This window comes from Rutidosis leptorrhynchoides, chromosome 9 (assembly GCF_046630445.1).
Source record: "Rutidosis leptorrhynchoides isolate AG116_Rl617_1_P2 chromosome 9, CSIRO_AGI_Rlap_v1, whole genome shotgun sequence".
NCBI lineage: Eukaryota > Viridiplantae > Streptophyta > Magnoliopsida > Asterales > Asteraceae > Rutidosis > Rutidosis leptorrhynchoides.
In genome coordinates this window covers 48450037-48469479 of record NC_092341.1, presented here as the reverse complement: position 1 = coordinate 48469479, position 19443 = coordinate 48450037, and the positions used below count along the sequence as shown (strand labels likewise).

Sequence of the window (19443 nt, the reverse complement as noted above, 5' to 3'; positions counted from 1 at the left end):
GTGAGAGCTCACGCTCATGTCAAGATATATAGACCCAACTGTCAATGGATCTTATTTTATCTATGAGTTATCAATTGTGGGACTTTCTTACCGGTATTTAATAGTTAGTTTATTACTCGCTTGAATTGTTATAACCAAAGCGTACTCCGTTTTCCAGGACGGGTGGCTCCCTCTTTCTTCCGCTAAGAAAGCGGTTTTTCCCTCATGTAATTGAGCATTAGAAGAGTCACCGTTTCAGTAGTCTCTCTATATATTTGATGTAGTAATACTTTGGAAAGCAATGAGATATGGTTTTAATTCCCAGCAAGCTTCTAGCTTTCTTATTAAGCCTTCTCGCACTTGAGTTCCTTCACCACCTCCCAAGTGAAAATAGGGTCTGTCCTGCCGAAATGTCCGTACACAATAGTCTTCAAGAACCTCTTGTTGTCCCCGCGATAGTAGCCTAGTGGTTGGGGGACATGCAGCATAAAGCGGTGATCATTGGTTTAATCCCAGCCCCATGTCCCTTTAAGCATGTGTTACATGATTTCCCTCTCACATGTTAGACCGTAGGAGCAGTTGGTGTGGGGCCGCAAGATGGTCGGTTTTACCCTTCAAGAACCTCTTGTTCCCACCTCTTTTAAGATCAAGGTTGATGGAGATCATTCCGGGTCTAAAATCAAAATTCTCCATCACAATCTTCAAAATCTCCCTGTCATGAATCTTTGATTTTCCATAAGTATCAACAAAAACTGACAACAGTTCAGGGACACCAATGGCATACGACACCTGAACAGTAGCCCTCCTGGCTAACCCACAAGCCACAATGCTAGCAGCTTGTTTAACAATGTAAGCACCACTTCTGTCCACCTTAGTGGGGTCCTTTACGGAGAAAGCAACCACCATAAGTATCGATGATGATTTTACGCCCGGTAAGTCCAGCATCACCATGGGGTCCACCAATGATGAAATGACCAGACGAGATAAGATGGAAAAATGGTTCTTACCATCAAGGTAGTTAGCTGACACAACAGGCTTAATCACATGCTCTTAAAGATCAGCTGCAATCTCATCATTAGTAACAGTCACATCATGTTGGGTCGAAATAAGAATAGTCTGGACACGAAGTGGAACCATTGCACCATTATCATTAAGGTATTGAACTGTGACTTGCGTCGTTCCATCAGGCCTGAGCCATGCACAAGTTTCATGCTTTCGAACTCCGGTCAAACGGGCACCAAGCTTAGTTGCAAGAACATGACTAAGAGGCATAAGCTCAGGTGTTTCATCAGTAGCATAACCAAACATATGACCTTGATCACCAGCACCAATATCCTCAGGTTCCATGAACACCTTGAGCAATATCAAAAACCATAACCATGTTGGTTTTGGTGCAGGTTTCACAAGCAACCTAGCTGTCAGGGTCCTGAGCTAAACAGGAACTGCATCATAGATCTGATTACAGAGTTTGTCTGGGTGTCCCTCATTCACAGGTGCAGATGTGAACAAAAAGGTAGGGGAGGATTTTATAAAATCAGGGTTTGGTTAAAATCCTCTGTTCATGGTGACCCGCGCCGATAACACCGGAGCTAAGAATTTATACATAATATCAGCTATCACCAACAACTAGACTATCTCGAGATGATAAAAAATAACATTATGGAACAAAAGCAATTCGAAAAAGCTCATAACGTTTTGAAAATGAACATTTATACCCATAATGACCAACTGGAACAAAAGAGGGCTAACAAAAAGAGATAACAATCAACCAACCGTAACAAAAGAGAGCAAAATCAAAAAGTCCAGATTTCGTATCACAAATTTATCTCTTGATTGTATGCAGAACAACAGACTCTCGAAGTTAATAGCTTTGTATGATTGAAAAAATGTACAGGCACAAACGTTACTCCTAATGCGTATAATATAATATAAATATAAATATAAATATAAATAAAACCTAAACGCATATAAAACTCTTCATATAGTGTGTTCATTTCTTTTGTTACCAACAAAACAAACACATCCAAAAATGCTCCGATCTTCTGTTTGTTCATACTTGTATTGCAACTTCTTCACTTTAGTCGATTAGCAATCAACTCAAATTTCCCAGAGTGGTCAAGCCCGCGCTGCAAAACCAACAAAAAAACCCCATCAAGCACAAAACTTCTTACTGTTTTCTGTGAATTTCGAAGCTGCTCTTATACGTAATCAGTCCGAGTCTAGTAATATGAAATATGCGCAATCATATATCAGGATATATATATATATGTATACACTATGTCCTGTTTGCAACCATTAAGAGAACAGGAAAATGTTGCAGACTACCAAAAATTTGTTTACTGGGTGACCAATCGAGCTGGCAACTTTTCAATCAAAGATCACAGCCCTACAGTTCCAACAGCAATTTTCTAACTACAACAAGATGAAGGTGTACCTGCTCTGTGAATTCTTTTAAAACCGCCACCAAAACCCTATCCCCGGTAACTTTTCTGATCCTTTTTATCATCTCAGATCTGGATATCTTATGCTCCTGTCAAACGTTACTAGCCAGAGCCATCATTAGGATTCAGGATCAAAAATTCGAGCCTAATAAGACATACACACAATTAACTGAAACTTACGATGAAACTGCGATGATGCAGCGTGATCTCCTTGATGGCCTTAAGGGGCAAAATCTTTGAAAGTGCAGTAATGAGTTGTGGAATTGGGATCCTAGGGGAAACAGGTTTCCCTGTACGAACTCCATTTAATTGTGACCCTAAATCACATACGTTAGGTTCAATCAAGATCAATAAACAATAATAGGTTAAATCCAATTACTAATACATGAAATTTTTGGAACAACTTACTGATAACATTCGTTATCGTCTTGAAACTTAGGACAAATTGAGGTAATATATGAGTGTTCATCTGACTACTCCACACAACATACTTTTTTGGGGAGACTAAATCATCCACACCAGTGTCGAAATCATCTGAACTCGGATAACATTGTTTAGAACCACAATTCATAAGCTCAGTTTTACCCAATAACACACGGCATAGCAAAATGTGTTTCATCCCATCACCATCAACAATTGCAGACTCCATACTGTTAGTAATATATATAATTAACTAATCACTAATTATTCTATCAACATACAAAATACTAATCAATTACTTATAAGCTAAAACAAACTATATTTGAATTTTAAACTCAACTAACCTTTCAAGAGGAGAATGAGCAGCAGAAAGAACAATTCCTTGACCAAAACCACCATTAGTCTGAACATTATCATGACCAAATCCGTACATAACAATTTTATCGATTTCGTCTTTTGATCCACCGAACCAAGCATACTTAACATTCACCTCACCGCCATTTTTTTTCTCCACAGCTTTTGTAACCAGCTGGAAACTAGTTAGTTTAGCTTGGGCAATCGCACTCGAATTAAACATATTCTTACGAATACATTCAACTTGGACATTAATCCCAATTTCACCCAACCTAGTCACAAAATTCTTCACAATAGTTCCGTACAGCTTATCACTCTCATCCAATTGAACCAATCCATTAGTCTCATTACTCTCGATTAAAACCCGTTCTGCAATTCGGTTTCCGGAAACAACACTTTCGCAATCAGAAACCGACGATTCGTCATAATCATCACCTCCATATTCAAAGCTATTAGTAGCAACAGAACCTTGTAGAACTGGTATATGAACTTTCGATTCACTTCCAAAACTCGATAATATCGAAATTTCGTCAGGTATCAAATTCAGATCAACAGGTACTCGAGACATTGTTTGATGACTTAAAATCTAAATTAACTTAACCTAATCAAAATTTTCACCTATAAACCCTAATTCCTAAAATGTTTCACTGATAATCCCGTGAACAAAACGCCAACTGTAATTAACTGCTGCATACATGTATATAGCGTCTTATATATAATATATAATAAAATAATATAATAATACAAAAAAAAAAAAAAAAGGAAAACACGGCTGTAAATTAACTAAGGTACAAATTCAAGTAACTAATTTAAGAAAACTGTAAATTACTTACAACAATTGAGAAGCATGTGTACGTATTTGAGTTGATTTGTAGTATCTGTATCCATATATCTGTATGTGTATATATAAGTCATGTATGTATAGACTTGAGGAACAATTAAAGAATTTGTGATATGTATGGGCACGCCAACAGGTACAATTTACGACGGTGTGCGACGGAAACTTGTGGCGAGGGCCGCCGGTTTATAATATGGAAGAAGGTCGGTTACAATAAACGAAACCTGCTCCCCACGGAATTGAATGCAATGTGAATTACGAAAATGCCCTTAGGATTTGACCCGTACATATGCACCTTGTTTAGCAAGTCTGTACTTTTGGGATTTTTTTTTTTTCTTAAATAACGATTACTACTATTTAAATCAGAATGTCCATTAATAAATGTATGATCTTCTAAATCAATACAACAAAGTAACGATTTTTAGTTTATTGTAAGGTCATTGTGAAAGGGGGTTTCTATGTGATATCTATGTGATATATATTGTAAAGTCATAAGGTTCTTTTTTTCTTTTTCTTTTTTTATATGGGATTATGGTAATTATTTGTTTGATATTTGATACAAGTAAACGAAATCTTTGACCTAACATGGTAGTAATGTATTTTAAGACGATTGTACTTATCTATTGAAAATCGCACTTAAAAATTATGACGATTGTTCTTATCTATTAAAAATCACACTAAAAATACGACAAGCGTTCTTATCTTTTGAAATTCGCACTGATAATAGCCAACTTTCTAATGTATGTGTCGATGGAGGTATCTTTTGAATTTCACACTGATAATCATTGTTAGAAACGAAGGATGAAATTAATCCCAGCGAATAATATCAAACGAGATTTTTAATGAATGAGTGTCTGATTTTATGTCTCTTAGAAACATACCAATTTTCAAGTTAAATGACATATTAACTGACGAAAAAACAACAATTTTACCTAGTGAATTAAAAGCTGTATAGATACAAATCATTAAGCTAAAAATAAATATGCCCTAAGTCTTGTATTAAATATAATAAGTTTAATATATAAAATCAAAGGATAAAATTATTTCGAGCGAATAATATCATATGACACTCTACATCCTCAAAACGATACCGACCTCATTACAATTAGTATCCAAATTTGAGTCGGGCCTTATTAGCATATACTCCTTCGTCCTATATGAATAGTCTTTATACAAAAAATATACGATAAATGCAATTATTACACTTCACCTTTTTTTACTGCAAAGGGGAAAACCTTATTATTAAATCCATACAAATAAAGGCCCGGGCCAAAACCTGCCCCAAACAAAACAAACAGAAATACAAGTCAATACAAACCAAATACAAACACAAACTGAAGATACAACTAATTTAAACGAAGCGTCTCATCTTTCACGACGCGCTAGATTTAGAACAACCAATTACCCACCATTCCATTGAAACTGCATATTGTCCCAAGTCAAATCCCACAACTCACCAGCTTTTATAACAGCAGCACTCCGTTTGACTTTAAAAGTCAATAATTTGACCCGAACAAATTGCTCAATTGTACCCCTTAAATCCTGCACAGATCTCTTCTTTCCTTTGAAAATTCTCCAATTTCGTTCTTGCCATATATAATATACCATAGCAGCAACAACAGTTCTATTAATCACACTCCATATGTTCTTAGAAAATGGATATGCAGAAAGGAGATCTATAATTCTGTACAAATTATTTGACAATCCCTTAAACAACAGCTTCCTTTTCAACAAATTCCATACTTTAGCAGCAAAAATACATCTAAAAAATAAATGTTCATGGGAATCCACCTCTTGATCGCAAAGAGCACTATTTAATCTCAAAGTAGGGTACCATTTCTGCAGCTTATCCTGTGTTACCAGCCTATTCTGCACAGCTAAACAACTTATAAAAGCATGTTTAGGGGTAGCCTGTGGGAACCAAATTACACGATGCCATTTGACTTTTGGCTTATTTTCACTCAAATCATTCCAGACTTGATCCGTGTTGTATTTGCTTCTTTTACCATCATTACTAACCCAGACTATTGCATCATCTTGGTTTGTTAACACAGGGACATCAATACTATAAAGAGCTGGATATTTAAGCCTCCATTCATCAGGCCACTTCCATTGGTTGTCAAGGATAATATGTGCCACTTTCAAATTATCACCCATCCTGGCCTGAAACCTGTCCCTTCTAGTAACCATTTGGTCCAAATAACCAATAGAACTCCAATTATCAAACCAGACAGATGTGTTAATTCCATTACCAATTACATGAGCAACATGTGGCTTTTCTTTATCTCTTAGAGCAAGTAATTGTCTCCAACCCCAACTATCAGAGTTTTCCATTTGCATATCCCAAATACTTCTACCCTTAAGCTTCACAACATAACCCATTTGGCCCATAATGAATCCTCATGAGCAACAATCTTCCATAGCTGCCTAATTAACAACAACTCATTCCATGTTTTCAAAGGCTTAATCCCTAAACCACCTTGGTCTTTATGCATACAAATGGACTTCCATGCAACTCTAGCTTTGCCTTTTGAACTGCAGCTTTGACTCCATAAAAAACATTTTAACATTTTCAATATCACCGATAAAAGTACTAGGTAACATGTAAACTGATGCCCAGTAAATTTGCATAGAGGTTAGAACAGATGAAATCAATTGGAGTCTACCTGAAATGTCCCGTTAATATAGATTATAAACGTTCCATATTAATTGATTTCGTTGCGAGGTTGTAACCTCTATATGAGACGTTTTTCAAAGACTGCATTCGTTTTTAAAACAAACCATAACCTTTATTTTATCGACAAGGTTAAAAGGACACCACCTAGATTATCAGAAATGATAATCTAAAAATATCACACATACACTCCACAATTACATGTTGGTTTACAATATTAATATGTTACAACAAAGTAAAGCTCGAATGCAGTTTTAAACAATATTATACAAGCATGCTGACACCATATCTTGTCCATATTTTAGCATGCAACAGCGGAAGCTCTTAATAATCACCTGAGAATAAACATGTTTTAAACGTCAACAAAAATGTTGGTGAGTTATAGGTTTAACCTATATATTTATCAAATCGTAATAATAGACCACAAGATTTCATATTTCAATAAACATCACATACATAGAGATAAAAATCATTCATATGGTGAACACCTGGTAACCGACATTAACAAGATGCATATAAGAATATCCCATATCATTCCGGGAAATCCTTCGGACATGATAAAAACGAATTCGAAGTACTAAAGCATCCGGTACTTTGGATGGGGTTCGTTAGGCCCAATAGATCTATCTTTAGGATTCGCGTCAATTAGTAGATCGGTTTACTAATTCTTAAGCTACCAAGCAAAAGGGACATATTCGGCTTCGATCATTCACCCATATAATGTAGTTTCATTTACTTGTGTCTATTTCGTAAAACATTTATAAAACTGCATGTATTCTCATCCCAAAATATTAGATTTTAAAAGTGGGACTATAACTCACTTTCACAGATTTTTACTTCGTCGGAAAGTAAGACTTGGCCACTGGTCGATTCACGAACCTATAACAAATATGTACATATATATCAAAGTATGTTCAAAATATATTTACAACATTTTTAATACGTTTTAATGTTTTAAGTTTATTAAGTCAGCTGTCCTCGTTAGTAACCTACAACTAGTTGTCCACAATTAGATGTACAGAAATAAATCAATATATATTATCTTGAATCAATCCACGACCCAGTGTATACACGTCTCAGGCTAGATCACAACTCAAAGTATATATATTTTGGAATCAACCTCAACCCTGTATAGCTAACTCAAACATTACTGCATATAGATATAGAACATGTGTTTAGTTGATTTTAAAAGTCAAGTTAGAAGGATTAACTCTATTTGCGAACAAGTTTAGAATTAACTAAACTATGTTCTAGTGATTACAAGTTTAAATCTTCGAATAAGATAGTTTTATATGTATGAATCGAATGATATCATGAACATCATTACTACCTTAATTTTAGTAGGTAAACCTACTGGAAATGAGAAAAATAGATCTAGCTTCAAAGGATCCTTGGATGGCTTGAAAGTTCTTGAAGCAGAATCATGACACGAAAACAAGTTCAAGTAAGATTTTCACTCGAAATAAGATTGTTATAGTTATAGAAATTGAATCAAAGTTTGAATATGAGTATTACCTTGTATTAGAAAGATATCTTACTGTAAATAAGAAAGATTTCTTGAGGTTGGATGATCACTTTACAAGATTGGAAGTAAGCTAGCAAACTTGGAAGTATTCTTGATTTTATGAAACTAGAACTTATAGAATTTATGAAGAACACTTAGAACTTGAAGATAGAACTTGAGAGAGATCAATTAGATGAAAAAAAATTGAAGAATGAAAGTGTTTATAGGTGTTTTTGGTCGTTGGTATATGGATTAGATATAAAGGATGTGTAATTTTATTTACTTGTAAATAAGTCATGAATGATTACTAATATTTTTGTAATTTTATGAGATATTGCATACTAGTTGCCAAATGATGGTTCCCACATGTGTTAGGTGACTCACATGGGCTACTAAGAGCTGATCATTGGAGTGTATATACCAATACTACATACATCTAAAAGCTGTGTATTGTACGAGTACGAATACGGGTGCATACGAGTAGAATTGTTGATGAAACTGAACGAGGATGTAATTGTATACATTTTTGTTAAGTAGAAGTATTTTTATAAGTGTATTGAAGTCTTTCAAAAGTGTATAAATACATATTAAAACACTACATGTATATACATTTTAACTGAGTCGTTAAGTCATCGTTAGTCGTTACATGCAAATGTTGTTTTGAAACCTTTAGGTTAACGATCTTGTTAAATGTTGTTAACCCATTGTTTATTATATCTAAAGAGATGTTAAATTATTACATTATCATGATATTATGATATATTAATATATCTTATTATGATATATATATACAGTTAAATGTTGTTACAACGATAATCGTTACATATATGTCTCGTTTCGAAATCATTAAGTTAGTAGTCTTGTTTTTACATATGTAGTTCATTGTTAATACACTTAATGACATGTTTGCTTATCATTTATCATGATTAAACATAGTGTATCAATATCTTAATATGATTCATATGTATTTAGTAAGACGTTGTTATAACGATAATCGTTATATATATCGTTTCGAGTTTCTTAATTCAATAAACTCAATTTTATGTATATAACTCATTGTTAAAATACCTAATGAGATACTTACTTATCATAATATCATGTTAACTATATATATAATCATATATATGTAATCATATAGTTTTTACAAGTTTTAACGTTCGTGAATCACCGGTCAACTTGGGTGGTCAATTGTCTATATGAACCCTATTTCAATTAATCAAGTCTTAACAAGTTTGATTGCTTAACATGTTGAAAACACTTAATCATGTAAATAACAATTTCATTTAATATATATAAACATGTAAAAGTTCGGGTCACTACAGTACCTACCCGTTAAATAAATTTCGTCCCGAAATTTTAAGCAGTTGGAGGTGTTGACGTATCTTCTGGAAATAAGTGCGGGTATTTCTTCTTCATCTGATCTTCTTGTTCCCAGGTGAACTCGGGTCCTCTACGAGCATTCCATCGAACCTTAACAATTGGTATCTTGTTTTGTTTAAGTCTTTTAACCTCACGATCCATTATTTCGACAGGTTCTTCGATGAATTGAAGTTTTTCGTTGATTTGGATTTCATCTAATGGAATAGAGAGATATTCTTTAGCAAAACATTTCTTCAAATTTGAGACGTGGAAAGTGTTATGTACAGCTGCGAGTTGTTGAGGTAACTCAAGTCGGTAAGCTAATGGTCCGACACGATCAATAATCTTGAATGGTCCTATATACCTTGGATTTAATTTCCCTCGTTTACCAAATCGATCAACGCCTTTCCAAGGAGCAACCTTAAGCATGACCATCTCTCCAATTTCAAATTCTATATCTTTTCTTTTAATGTCGGCGTAGCTCTTTTGTCGACTTTGGGCAGTTTTCAACCGTTGTTGAATTTGGATGATCTTCTCGGTAGTTTCTTGTATTATCTCCGGACCCGTAATCTCTCTATCCCCCACTTCACTCCAAAAAATTGGAGACCTGTACTTTCTACCATAAAGTACTTCAAACGGCGCCATCTCAATGCTTGAATGGTAGCTGTTGCTGTAGGAAAATTATGCTAACGGTAGATGTCGATCCCAACTGTTTCCGAAATCAATAACACATGCTCGTAGCATGTCTTCAAGCGTTTGTATCATCCTTTTGCTCTGCCCATCAGTTTGTGGATGATAGGCAGTACTCATGTCTAGACGAGTTCCTAATGCTTGCTGTAATGTCTGCCAGAATCTTGAAATAAATCTACCATCCCAATCAGAGATAATAGAGATTGGTATTCCATGTCTGGAGACGACTTCCTTCAAATACAGTCATGCTAACTTCTCCATCTTGTCATCTTCTCTTATTGGCAGGAAATGTGCTGATTTGGTGAGAAAATCAACTATTACCCAAATAGTATCAAAACCGCTTGCAGTCCTTGGCAATTTAGTGATGAAATCCATGGTAATGTTTTCCCATTTCCATTCCGGGATTTCGGGTTGTTGAAGTAGACCGGATGGTTTCTGATGCTCCGCTTTGACCTTATAACACGTCAAACATTCTCCTACGTATTTAGCAACATCGGCTTTCATACCCGGCTACCAAAAATGTTTCTTGAGATCCTTGTACATCTTCCCCGTTCCACGATGTATTGAGTATCTAGTTTTATGAGCTTCTCTAAGTACCATTTCTCTCATATCTCCAAATTTTGGTACCCAAATTCTTTCAGCCCTATACCGGGTTCCGTCTTCCCGAATATTAAGATGCTTCTCCGATCCTTTGGATATTTCATCTTTTAAATTTCCCTCTTTTAAAACTCCTTATTGTCCCTCCTTTATTTGAGTAGTAAGGTTAGTGTGAATCATTATATTCATAGCTTTTACTCGAATGGGTTCTCTGTCCTTTCCGCTCAAGGCATCGGCTACCACATTTGCCTTCCCCGGGTGGTAACGAATCTCAAAGTCGTAATCATTCAACAATTCAATCCACCTACGTTGCCTCATATTCAGTTGTTTCTGATTAAATATGTGTTGAAGACTTTTGTGGTCGGTATATATAATACTTTTAACCCCGTATAAGTAGTGCCTCCAAGTCTTTAATGCAAAAACAACTGCGCCTAATTCCAAATCATGCGTCGTATAATTCTGCTCGTGAATCTTCAATTGTCTAGATGCATAAGCAATTACCTTCGTTCGTTGCATTAATACACAACCGAGACCTTGCTTTGAGGCGTCACAATATATCACAAAATCATCATTCCCTTCAGGTAATGACAATATAGGTGCCGTAGTTAACTTTTTCTTCAATAATTGAAACGCTTTCTCTTGTTCATCCTTCCATTCAAATTTCTTCCCTTTATGCGTTAATGCAGTCAAGGGTTTTGCAATTTTGGAAAAATCTTGGATGAATCTCCTGTAATAACCAGCCAGTCCTAAAAATTGACGTATGTGTTTCGGAGTTTTCGGGGTTTCCCACTTTTCAACGGTTTCAATCTTTGCTGGATCCACCTGAATACCTTCTTTGTTCACTATATGATCGAGGAATTGAACTTCTTCCAACCAAAATGCACACTTTGAAAACTTAGCGTACAGTTTTTCTTTTCTCAGCAACTCTAGCACTTTTCTCAAATGTTCTTCGTGCTCTTGATCATTCTTCGGGTAAATAAATATGTCATCAATGAAAACAATGACAAACTTGTCAAGATATGGCCCACACACTCGGTTCATGAGGTCCATGAACACAGCTGGTGCGTTAGTCAATTCAAACGGCATAACCATAAACTCGTAATGACCGTAACGCGTCCTAAAAGCAGTCTTCGGAATGTCATCCTCTTTCACCCGCATTTGGTGATATCCAGAATGTAAATTGATCTTTGAATAAACCGACAAGCCTTGTAGTTGATCAAATAAGTCGTCGATTCTCGGTTATGGGTAACGGTTCTTGATGGTAAGTTTGTTCAACTCTCGGTAGTCGATACACAACCTGAATGTACCATCTTTCTTATTGACAAACAGAATAGGAGCTCCCCATGGTGATGTACTTGGTCGAATGAAACCACGCTCTAAAAGTTTCTGTAACTGACTTTGTAATTCTTTCATTTTGCTGGGTGCGAGTCTGTATGGAGCACTAGCTATTGGTGCAGCTCCTGGTACAAGGTCTATTTGAAATTCAACGGATCGATGTGGGGGTAATCCCGGTAATTCTTTCGGAAATACATCGGAAAATTCTTTTGCGACGGGAACATCACTGATGTTCTTTTCTTCAGGTTTAACTTCCTCGATGTGTGCTAGAATGACGTAATAACCTTTTCTTATTAGTTTTTGCGCCTTCAAACTACTAATAAGATTTAACTTTGCGTTGTTCTTTTCTCCGTACACCATTAAAGGTTTTCCTTTTTCACGCATAATGCGAATCGCATTTTTGTAACAAACGACCTCTGCTCTTACCTTCTTCAACCAGTCCATGCCAATTATTACATCAAAACTCACTAACTCGACTTGTATTAAATCAATCTTAAACGTTTCATCACCCAGTTTAATTTCTCTATCCCGATATATATTATCTGCTGAAATTAATTCACCATTTGCTAATTCGAGTAAAAATTTATTATCCAAAGGCGTCAATGGGCAACTTAATTTAGCACAAAAATCTCTACTCATATCGCTTATATCCGCACCCGAATCAAATAAAACATAAGCAGATTTATCGTCAATAAGAAACGTACCCGTAACAAGCTCCGGGTCTTCCTGTGCTTCTGCCGCATTAATATTAAAAACTCTTCCACGGCCCTGCCTGAAATGTCCCGTTCTTATTGATTAAAAACGTTCCATATTAATTGATTTCGTTGCGAGGTTTTGACCTCTATATGAGACGTTTTTCAAAGACTGCATTCATTTTTAAACAAACCATAACCTTTATTTCATCAATAAAGGTTTAAAAAGCTTTACGTAGATTATCAAATAATGATAATCTAAAATATCCTGTTTACACACGACCATTACATAATGGTTTACAATACAAATATGTTACAACAAAATAAGTTTCTTGAATGCAGTTTTTACACAATATCATACAAGCATGGACTCCAAATCTTGTCCTTATTTAAGTATGCGACAGCGGAAGCTCTTAATAATCACCTGAGAATAAACATGCTTAAAACGTCAACAAAAATGTTGGTGAGTTATAGGTTTAACCTATATATATCAAATCGTAACAATAGACCACAAGATTTCATATTTCAATACACATCCCATACATAGAGATAAAAATCATTCATATGGTGAACACCTGGTAACCGACAATAACAAGATGCATATATAAGAATATCCCCATCATTCCGGGACACCCTTCGGATATGATATAAATTTCGAAGTACTAAAGCATCCGGTACTTTGGATGGGGTTTGTTAGGCCCAATAGATCTATCTTTAGGATTCGCGTCAATTAGGGTGTCTGTTCCCTAATTCTTAGATTACCAGACTTAATAAAAAGGGGCATATTCGATTTCGATAATTCAACCATAGAATGTAGTTTCACGTACTTGTGTCTATTTTGTAAATCATTTATAAAACCTGCATGTATTCTCATCCCAAAAATATTAGATTTTAAAAGTGGGACTATAACTCACTTTCACAGATTTTTTTACTTCGTCGGGAAGTAAGACTTGGCCACTGGTTGATTCACGAACCTATAACAATATATACATATATATCAAAGTATGTTCAAAATATATTTACAACACTTTTAATATATTTTGATGTTTTAAGTTTATTAAGTCAGCTGTCCTCGTTAGTAACCTACAACTAGTTGTCCACAGTTAGATGTACAGAAATAAATCGATAAATATTATCTTGAATCAATCCACGACCCAGTGTATACGTATCTCAGTATTGATCACAACTCAAACTATATATATTTTGGAATCAACCTCAACCCTGTATAGCTAACTCCAACATTCACATATAGAGTGTCTATGGTTGTTCCGAAATATATATAGATGTGTCAACATGATAGGTCGAAACATTGTATACGTGTCTATGGTATCTCAAGATTACATAATATATAATACAAGTTGATTAAGTTATGGTTGGAATAGATTTTTTTTACCAATTTTCACGTAGCTAAAATGAGAAAAATTATCCAATCTTGTTTTACCCATAACTTCTTCATTTTAAATCCGTTTTGAGTGAATCAAATTGCTATGGTTTCATATTGAACTCTATTTTATGAATCTAAACAAAAAAAGTATAGGTTTCTAGTCAGAAAAATAAGTTACAAGTCGTTTTTGTAAAGGTAGTCATTTCAGTCGAAAGAACGACGTCTAGATGACCATTTTAGAAAACATACTTCCACTTTGAGTTTAACCATAATTTTTGGATATAGTTTCATGTTCATAATAAAAATCATTTTCTCAGAATAACAACTTTTAAATCAAAGTTTATCATAGTTTTTAATTAACTAACCCAAAACAGCCCGCGGTGTTACTACGACGGCGTAAATCCGGTTTTACGGTGTTTTTCGTGTTTCCAGGTTTTAAATCATTAAGTTAGCATATCATATAGATATAGAACATGTGTTTAGTTGATTTTAAAAGTCAAGTTAGAAGGATTAACTTTTGTTTGCGAACAAGTTTAGAATTAACTAAACTATGTTCTAGTGATTACAAGTTTAAACCTTCGAATAAGATAGCTTTATATGTATGAATCGAATGATGTTATGAACATCATTACTACCTTAAGTTCCTTGGATGAACCTACTGGAAAAGAGAAAAATGGATCTAGCTTCAATGGATCCTTGGATGGCTCAAAGTTCTTGAAGCAAAATCATGACACGAAAACAAGTTCAAGTAAGATCATCACTTGAAATAAGATTGTTATAGTTATAGAAATTGAACCAAAGTTTGAATATGATTATTACCTTGTATTAGAATGATAACCTACTGTAAGAAACAAAGATTTCTTGAGGTTGGATGATCACCTTACAAGATTGGAAGTGAGCTAGCAAACTTGAAAGTATTCTTGATTTTATGAAACTAGAACTTTTGGAATTTATGAAGAACACTTAGAACTTGAAGATAGAACTTGAGAGAGTTCAATTAGATGAAGAAAATTGATGAATGAAAGTGTTTGTAGGTGTTTTTGGTCGTTGGTGTATGGATTAGATATAAAGGATATGTAATTTTGTTTTCATGTAAATAAGTCATGAATGATTACTCATATTTTTGTAATCTTATGAGATATTTCATGCTAGTTGCCAAATGATGGTTCCCACATGTGTTAGGTGACTCACATGGGCTGCTAAGAGCTGATCATTGGAGTGTATATACCAATAGTACATACATCTAAAAGCTGTGTATTGTACGAGTACGAATACGGGTGCATACGAGTAGAATTGTTGATGAAACTGAACGAGAATGTAATTGTAAGCATTTTTGTTAAGTAGAAGTATTTTGATAAGTGTATTGAAGTCTTTCAAAAGTGTATAAATACATATTAAAACACTACATGTATATACATTTTAACTGAGTCGTTAAGTCATCGTTAGTCGTTACATGTAAGTGTTGTTTTGAAACCTTTAGGTTAACGATCTTGTTAAATGTTGTTAACCCAATGTTTATAATATCATAAGAGATTTTAAATTATTATATTATCATGATATTATGATGTACGAATATCTCTTAATATGATATATATACATTAAATGTCGTTACAACGATAAACGTTACATATATGTCTCGTTTCAAAATCATTAAGTTAGTAGTCTTGTTTTTACATATGTAGTTCATTGTTAATATAATTAATGATATGTTTACTTATCATAATATCATGTTAACTATATATATAACCATATATATGTCATCATATAGTTTTTTTTTTACAAGTTTTAACGTTCGTGAATCACCGGTCAACTTGGGTGGTCAATTGTCTATATGAAACCTATTTCAATTAATCAAGTCTTAACAAGTTTGATTGCTTAACATGTTGGAAACATTTAATCATGTAAACATCAATCTCAATTAATATATATAAACATAGAAAAGTTCGGGTCACTACAGTACCTACCCGTTAAATAAATTTCGTCCCGAAATTTTAAGCTGTTGAAGGTGTTGACGAATCTTCTGGAAATAGATGCGGGTATTTCTTCTTCATCTGATCTTCACGCTCCCAGGTGAACTCGGGTCCTCTACGAGCATTCCATCGAACCTTAACAATTGGTATCTTGTTTTGCTTAAGTCTTTTAACCTCACGATCCATTATTTCGACGGGTTCTTCGATGAATTGGAGTTTTTCGTTGATTTGGATTTCATCTAACGGAATAGTGAGATCTTCTTTAGCAAAACATTTCTTCAAATTCGAGACGTGGAAAGTGTTATGTACAGCCGCGAGTTGTTGAGGTAACTCAAGTCGGTAAGCTACTGGTCCGACACGATCAATAATCTTGAATGGTCCAATATACCTTGGATTTAATTTCCCTCGTTTACCAAATCGAACAACGCCTTTCCAAGGTGAAACTTTAAGCATGACCATCTCTCCAATTTCAAATTCTATATCTTTTCTTTTAATGTCAGCGTAACTCTTTTGTCGACTTTGGGCGGTTTTCAACCGTTGTTGAATTTGGATGATCTTCTCGGTAGTTTCTTGTATAATCTCCGGACCCGTAATCTGTCTATCCCCCACCTCACTCCAACAAATCGGAGACCTGCACTTTCTACCATAAAGTGCTTCAAACGGCGCCATCTCAATGCTTGAATGGTAGCTGTTGTTGTAGGAAAATTCTGCTAACGGTAGATGTCGATCCCAACTGTTTCCGAAATCAATAACACATGCTCGTAGCATGTCTTCAAGCGTTTGTATCGTCCTTTCGCTCTGCCCATCAGTTTGTGGATGATAGGCAGTACTCATGTCTAGACGAGTTCCTAATGCTTGCTGTAATGTCTGCCAGAATCTTGAAATAAATCTGCCATCCCTATCAGAGATAATAGAGATTGGTATTCCATGTCTGGAGACGACTTCCTTCAAATACAGTCGTGCTAACTTCTCCATCTTGTCATCTTCTCTTATTGGTAGGAAGTGTGCTGATTTGGTGAGACGATCAACTATTACCCAAATAGTATCAAAACCACTTGCAGTCCTTGGCAATTTAGTGATGAAATCCATGGTAATGTTTTCCCATTTCCATTCCGGGATTTCGGGTTGTTGAAGTAGACCTGATGGTTTCTGATGCTCAGCTTTGACCTTAGAACACGTCAAACATTCTCCTACGTATTTAGCAACATCGGCTTTCATACCCGGCCACCAAAAATGTTTCTTGAGATCCTTGTACATCTTCCCCGTTCCAGGATGTATTGAGTACCTGGTTTTATGAGCTTCTCTAAGTACCATTTCTCTCATATCTCCAAATTTTGGTACCCAAATCCTTTCAGCCCTATACCGGGTTCCGTCTTCCCGAATATTAAGATGCTTCTCCGATCCTTTGGGTATTTCATCCTTTAAATTTCCCTCTTTTAAAACTCCTTGTTGCGCCTCCTTTATTTGAGTAGTAATGTTATTATGAATCATTATATTCATAGATTTTACTCGAATGGGTTCTCTATCCTTCCTGCTCAAGGCATCGGCTACCACATTTGCCTTCCCCGGGTGGTAACGAATCTCAAAATCGTAATCATTCAATAATTCAATCCACCTACGCTGCCTCATATTCAGTTGTTTCTGATTAAATATGTGTTGAAGACTTTTGTGGTCGGTATATATAATACTTTTGACCCCATATAAGTAGTGCCTCCAAGTCTTTAATGCAAAAACAACCGCGCCTAATTCCAAATCATGCGTCGTATAATTTTGTTCGTGAATCTTCAATTGTCTAGACGCATAAGCAATCACCTTCGTTCGTTGCATTAATACACAACCGAGACCTTGCTTTGATGCGTCACAATAAATCACAAAATCATCATTCCCTTCAGGCAATGACAATATAGGTGCCGTAGTTAGCTTTTTCTTCAATAACTGAAACGCTTTCTCTTGTTCATCATTCCATTCAAATTTCTTCCCTTTATGCGTTAATGCAGTCAAGGGTTTTGCTATTCTGGAAAAGTCTTGGATGAACCTTCTGTAGTAACCAGCTAGTCCTAAAAACTGGCGTATGTGTTTCGGAGTTTTCGGGGTTTCCCACTTTTCAACAGTTTCTATCTTTGCCGGATCCACCTTAATACCTTCTTTGTTCACTATGTGACCGAGGAATTGAACTTCTTCCAACCAAAATGCACACTTTGAAAACTTAGCGTACAATTCTTCCTTCCTCAATACTTCTAACACCTTTCTCAAATGTTCACCGTGTTCTTGGTCATTCTTTGAGTAAATAAGTATGTCATCAATGAAAACAATGACAAACTTGTCAAGGTATGGTCCACACACTCGGTTCATAAGGTCCATGAACACAGCTGGTGCATTAGTTAAACCAAACGGCATGACCATAAACTCGTAATGACCGTAACGTGTTCTGAAAGCAGTCTTTGGAATATCATCTTCTTTCACCCGCATTTGATGATACCCGGAACGTAAGTCAATCTTTGAATAAACAGACGAGCCTTGTAGTTGATCAAATAAGTCGTCGATTCTCGGTAGTGGGTAGCGGTTCTTGATGGTAAGTTTGTTCAACTCTCGGTAGTCGATACACAACCTGAATGTACCATCTTTCTTCTTGACAAACAAAACAGGAGCTCCCCACGGTGATGTGCTTGGTCGAATGAAACCACGCTCTAAAAGTTCTTGTAATTGGCTTTGCAGTTCTTTCATCTCGCTGGGTGCGAGTCTGTAAGGAGCACGAGCTATTGGTGCAGCTCCTGGTACAAGATCTATTTGAAATTCAACGGATCGATGTGGGGGTAATCCCGGTAATTCTTTCGGAAATACATCGGGAAATTCTTTTGCAATGGGAACATCATTGATGCTCTTTTCTTCAGTTTGTACTTTCTCGACGTGTGCTAGAACAGCATAGCAACCTTTTCTTATTAGTTTTTGTGCCTTCAAATTACTAATAAGATGTAGCTTCGTGTTGCCCTTTTCTCCGTACACCATTAAGGGTTTTCCTTTTTCTCGTATAATGCGAATTGCATTTTTGTAACAAACGATCTCCGCTTTCACTTCTTTCAACCAGTCCATACCGATTATCACATCAAAACTCCCTAACTCTACTGGTATCAAATCAATCTTAAATGTTTCGCTAACCAGTTTAATTTCTCGATTCCGACATATATTATCTGCTGAAATTAATTTAC

General features: G+C 35.5%; 3 protein-coding genes and 1 pseudogene across 3 annotated transcripts in view; all 4 read right to left on the bottom strand.

Annotated features, from left to right (window-relative positions):
• Window positions 1–323: 323 nt before the first annotated feature.
• Window positions 324–1524, bottom strand: LOC139868025 (S-adenosylmethionine synthase 2-like; annotated as a pseudogene).
• A 487-nt stretch (window positions 1525–2011) lies between these two features.
• Window positions 2012–3762, bottom strand: LOC139868024 (probable inactive poly [ADP-ribose] polymerase SRO5). Its single transcript, XM_071856363.1, has 5 exons — window positions 3185–3762; window positions 2829–3070; window positions 2601–2710; window positions 2414–2509; window positions 2012–2105 (listed from the first exon to the last, which is right to left on the bottom strand). The coding sequence occupies exons 1-5, from the start codon at window positions 3760–3762 to the stop codon at window positions 2052–2054; spliced, it is 1080 nt and encodes a 359-aa protein (XP_071712464.1). The 3' UTR covers window positions 2012–2051.
• A 1341-nt stretch (window positions 3763–5103) lies between these two features.
• LOC139868023 (uncharacterized) lies at window positions 5104–6423 on the bottom strand. Its single transcript, XM_071856362.1, has 3 exons — window positions 5442–6423; window positions 5236–5308; window positions 5104–5185 (listed from the first exon to the last, which is right to left on the bottom strand). The coding sequence occupies exons 1-3, from the start codon at window positions 6421–6423 to the stop codon at window positions 5104–5106; spliced, it is 1137 nt and encodes a 378-aa protein (XP_071712463.1).
• A 524-nt stretch (window positions 6424–6947) lies between these two features.
• LOC139866032 (uncharacterized) overlaps window positions 6948–19443 on the bottom strand; it is a 42104-nt gene continuing 29608 nt past the window's right edge. The window contains exon 2 of the mRNA XM_071854163.1: window positions 6948–7041. Within this exon, the coding sequence (XP_071710264.1) occupies window positions 7031–7041 (11 nt within the window). The 3' untranslated portion in view covers window positions 6948–7030. The remainder of the gene's footprint in view (window positions 7042–19443) is intronic.